The sequence below is a fragment of the Crocuta crocuta genome, unplaced genomic scaffold (assembly GCF_008692635.1).
Source record: "Crocuta crocuta isolate KB4526 unplaced genomic scaffold, BGI_CrCroc_1.0 C29624954, whole genome shotgun sequence".
Lineage (NCBI taxonomy): Eukaryota > Metazoa > Chordata > Mammalia > Carnivora > Hyaenidae > Crocuta > Crocuta crocuta.
Window position 1 is genome coordinate 1 of NW_027551442.1, and position 4,641 is coordinate 4,641.

The 4,641-nt window shown below is 55.3% G+C and overlaps 1 protein-coding gene across 1 annotated transcript; it reads right to left on the reverse strand.

Annotated features, from left to right (window-relative positions):
- Nucleotides 1-6: 6 nt before the first annotated feature.
- LOC144219158 (cleavage and polyadenylation specificity factor subunit 4-like) lies at nucleotides 7-4,166 on the reverse strand (the record flags this gene model as incomplete). The annotated part of the gene is made up of 4 exons (XM_077749099.1): nucleotides 7-810; nucleotides 2,331-2,403; nucleotides 3,580-3,673; nucleotides 4,071-4,166. Coding segments are annotated over 4 exons (569 nt in total), but the record flags the coding sequence as incomplete, so codon positions are not given.
- Between the last annotated feature and the right edge of the window lie 475 nt (nucleotides 4,167-4,641).

The following is a 4,641-nucleotide window of genomic DNA, read 5'->3' on the forward strand; positions in this document are numbered from 1 at the left end:
TCTCTCAGAAATAAATAAAAAACATTAAAAAAAATTAAAAAAAAACAACAAAAAACTCAAGTTTGTAGGTTTCCAGCACTCACCAAGGGTGTGCATACAGCCCCAAACTCCTGAAGGGTCCAGTGGTGACTATGAAGTCTCAAGGCACTTATCTCCCCCCCATTCCCTCTAGAGCCAAGAAAAACACAAGTTTTCTAGCAGGGCTTTTAAAAGTTTACCCTTCCCCTGAGTGTCCCACTCTGTGTCTGTTCAGAGGGATTCTAATCTGTTTTTTCTTGAGTGGTAAAGTTGTCCCTCTTCCTTGGGTATGTGCCCTTGCGGGATGCGAGGACATCCAGAAGCTTCAGGGCTTATGCCCTTCCCCTGAACTGTGCTTCTACTTTGTTACTGGCCTCTGGAAGATTTCCCTCCCTTTCCCGCAAACTGTGTCTTTGCATTCAACAGCATGTGTGATGGTTCCCTTGGCCCTAGTGTGTCATGGAAGGAAGCAGGATGGTCTGTAGCTCACCACAGTAGCCCACTGTCACTTTTATAGTTGGCACAAACATAGATGTTTACATTTTTCAAAACTAACTGGGGAATGAGGAAACGGCTCCTGACTGTGAAGACCCTGCCCCGACCCCCAGCCCCAGGACTCACCTTGTAACAGGTGACCTGCTCCAGCGGCCGGGGTCCCCGGTTGCCTGCGCTGCTGTTTTGACTCTGCATGACCCCGATGACCTGCGGGGCTCTCTGCTGATTGGGAGAAGAGTTCTGACTCGTTAACTGGATCAAGGAGGACGACCTTTGTAATGGCGGATTGTTACTTTGCTGGAAAGAGTTACACAACACGGTTTTACTGCGGAAAACACGTGCACGCAGACTACCAATGGGGACAGGAAAAAAGAGGGCAGGACTGCTCCCGCATGACCAGCAGGAAGAAGGGCTTCCGCGGTGGCCCTGCTCAGGAGAGCAGCCAGAAAAAGAAACATCTGGTGATGATGGCAGGAGCCGCTGCCCGAAAAACACCATGCAGACACACAAAAACGAAAAATAAAAGTAGAAAACAAAACACCAAAGAGACGAGGTGGTCTCTGGGGCAGCAGGGCGAGGGCATGAGCAGGCCTTACTTTTGTTTCTGAGGTTCTAGCTTCAGGTCAGGATGAACGCTTGGTTCAGCCAGATGTTTAGCAGCCTACACGGCGAGCAACAGTCACAGAAAAACAGTTGGAGGCTGACATGCTGACCTGCGGTCTAGGGGCTGAGAGGGCCCTCCACTAGGGAGTCACGTGAGCAACGGGATGGAGGGGTTTGGAGTGGGGACCAGACAGCTAGGCCATCTCCTAACCAAGAGGGTTCCCGGCCCCCGCAAATACAGGAGCACTGAGCTAGAAACCCCCAGATTGTCATGGCTGTACCCACACCAAGTTCCTGGCTTTGTGAGGAGTTCTGAGTCGTCCCACAGCCTCCTGAGGACAAGGGTCAGTGCAGTGAGGGTGGGGGTCGGTGCAGCGAGGCCAGCAGGCCATGCCTCCTACTGGCTGCTCAGCCTGTAGCACTGAAGGATGAGCAGGGCTTCGGCAATGGGCTCAGAGTCCAACCAGGGAAGAGCTAAGGATTCAAGATCAGTAGGCGGGTTTATTCAGCCTGTTGAGACCCTGCTTAGGACACCTGGCCAGCCCTTCTTCTGGGCCCCCAACCCTTGACTCCCGGGTGCCCTTGGTTTTGGGGGGTGCAGATTCTCACTTGTCTATGGCATCTCTCCCTCTCTTCATGCTTGAGGGTATCAGCCCATTGCTGGGTTGTGGGACCCCCTTGTCTAGAAGAGTGGAGCCAGTTAGTCCTTCAGCTCTGTTCCCAGCCTGTTTTGCTAGAATCTCCACTCAGGGCACTGAGGGTACTGGCGGGAGAACCAGTCAGCCTCAGTTCTGCTCCCCAGCTGCTCCTGCCCAGCTGTGGGACCTCAGGTGAGGCCCTCCCTCTAGGAGTTTGTTTCCCTGTTTATAACGGGAAGGGCTGGAACCAGAAGCAAGAGCAGCAAACCCATGGCATTCGTGCTGCCCTCCACTCTGGTCCCTGGTGGCAGGGGGATGGAGCACCACCGACGCACTCGCCAGGCAAAAAGGGGCGAGAAGTGAAATGGGCATTTGGCTCTAGCACACGTAGGGGGAGATGCAAACTGCTCTGCTCCTTGAATTTTCTGCTGGAACTCGGGGTGACTCCCCTCCTGTCCCACGTCGTCCCTGCCCTCTCACACATCACCAGCTGGGTCTGTGGCAGACTATGCACCAGGGCAGGCAGTGCCAGGGCTGGCAGCACTATGGGGCCAGGTAGGGGCCAGGGCACAGTACCTTTGTCGGAGGCTGCGTCTGCTGTGGCAGTGGGGGCTGCTCGGTAGTTCCCATCGGCAGTTCAAATCGAGGGCTGGTCACCACGCAGCCAAAGGGGATGAGAATGAGAGGAGAAGAGGGGATGAGAGAGGGGCCAGGCCAGGCGGTGTTCCGAAATTCTGGCCCCGGGAGATCACAGGCAGCCTCTGCCCAAACACAGAGCAACTTGTCCAGACATGGGTAGGGTACCGGGTCTCAGCTCCACCCCTGAAGCTTCGGGAATCAGGGGTGGAAAGAACTGACTTGCCTGGGCTGAGACGCAGCTCTGTCCAGATTTAGCTGCAGGACCTTTGGGACCTTCACAAAGTGCTGACCCTGGAGGGCTTTGTTCATGGGACCACACCCTTCCCTGTGGGTCCAACTCAGGTGCCAGACCACCCCTGACAAGACACAATCCTGAGGGACATGCCCAGCCACCCTGCAAGCAGGAATCTCTGGACCACCTGCAGACTACTGGCTTTCATCTAGAAAGTGGGGCCAAGTGCACAGCACCTACCACCTACCCCTGGTGTGGCAGTGACCAGGATACCATGCTTTCGTGCAGGTGTCCATGGTGAGGACAGAAACAGCCTGGGGTGGGGGTTGGGGAGGTGAACCACACTACTCTGCAGTCCCAGCACCACCCCAGGGAGAAGTCCGACTCCACAACCACCCAAAGTGACAGATATGCACTAAGGCCCAGGAGAGGAAATCTGAGCCCTGCCGGGCAAGGCGAACCCAGCTTCAGAGGCCACGGACCTGCCTCGGACCTGGTGCTACCCCTACCGCCACGTGACCGAGGCCAGTGGCTGATCTCTGAGCCTTAGTGTTCCCATGTGTGAAATGGGGACATCCTCTCTCTCACATACACTTGTGAGAATTATACAAACTAGCATATGTGGAATCCCAAGCACAGTGCCTCCACAGAGACCCCAAACTGGAGTCTCCTTCCTTTAGGGCTCAGGTTCTTACAGAGGTCCCTAAAGACTATGCAAGGCATGAGCTTTTCTGGAGCATGCAGCCCAGCTTTCATCAGATCTATGACCCAGGAAAGGTTAAGTGCTGGGCTAGGCAGAGCCACCTCTGAGCTTAGAGAGCAGCAGTGACCCCTGCCCCAGGCCCTGTGGGGACACCACCCAGTGATCAAAGCCCAGCTGGACCCCACAAAGATCTAGAGGACAGCAGGGCCTGGGGCAGGAGTGGGGTCAGGAAACAAGGTCTAGCTACTCACTGCATAAATTTACACGAGGGCCCCTCTGGGCAGAATCCCACGAGGTAATTCACACAGATGACTCTCCGTGTGTGCCGGTGCCTGCACAGGGGACCTGTGGAGCCAAGCATTCGGGTCACTCAGACTCCCCTCTTCGGGGGATAGCCTCGTGCCCCTGTGCCAGTCAGAACCCTGCCCATACCACTACCTGGGGTGCAGAGAGCAAGAGCAGGGCTTTAGATGCTGGCTCTGCCTCCTATCCATTCACAAGGGACAGCAGGCAGGGCATACAACCTCTAACCCGATAGTTTCCTTACCGAAAATATAGGTGAGAGTGCAGTCCACACAGGAGCTTTGGGAGGCTTGGGTGAGCTGAGGGTGTAAAAAAGCCTCACTAGCCCCAGATGCCTAACACCAGGTTTCGCTGGAACAGGTGGGACAGATAGAGGGTCACATGAGGAGAGGAAGCAAGGACCAGCCTCTTGCTGGGACCCAGACACCCCGACACCTACCATGCTTGCAGAAGCCACGGTCGTACCAAGGGCAGTCCTTGATCTTGGACTCGGGGTCGATGTGCAGGAAGGGGCACTCCTTGTTGCTGCACTCACCTGTGGGGAAAGCCAGACGTGCATCCACCTGGGTCAGGTCTAGGAGAGCTGGACCCAGACCCACCTCATGGCTCTCTCCCTTACCCAAAGGGGCATCCTGGACACTGGGCAGGGGCCCAAATATGTGAAGCCACCAACTGAGAACAGGAAATAACTGGTCCACTCTGATGAGCCCTTCACATCTACTAGCTGGGACAGTGACAGTGAAAGTTCTGAGGACTCCACCTTTCAGAACAAACGCAGGGAAGATTTGGGAACTCAAGGCTCAAGTCCTGTGGCAGAATGTGATAAAGCCTTCATGATGACAGCTCCTCTCAGGAACAAATGGCCCAGCTGGCCAGCAGTGTCATTCACCTAACTACAAGATCCGCCCCCTCCGCGCTTGCCCTCCCCAATCCAACCACACGGAAGGACAATCTGATCCCTGTTGGCCAGAGAACACGCAAACCCCTTTCTAGATCTGCAAGCCCCTCTG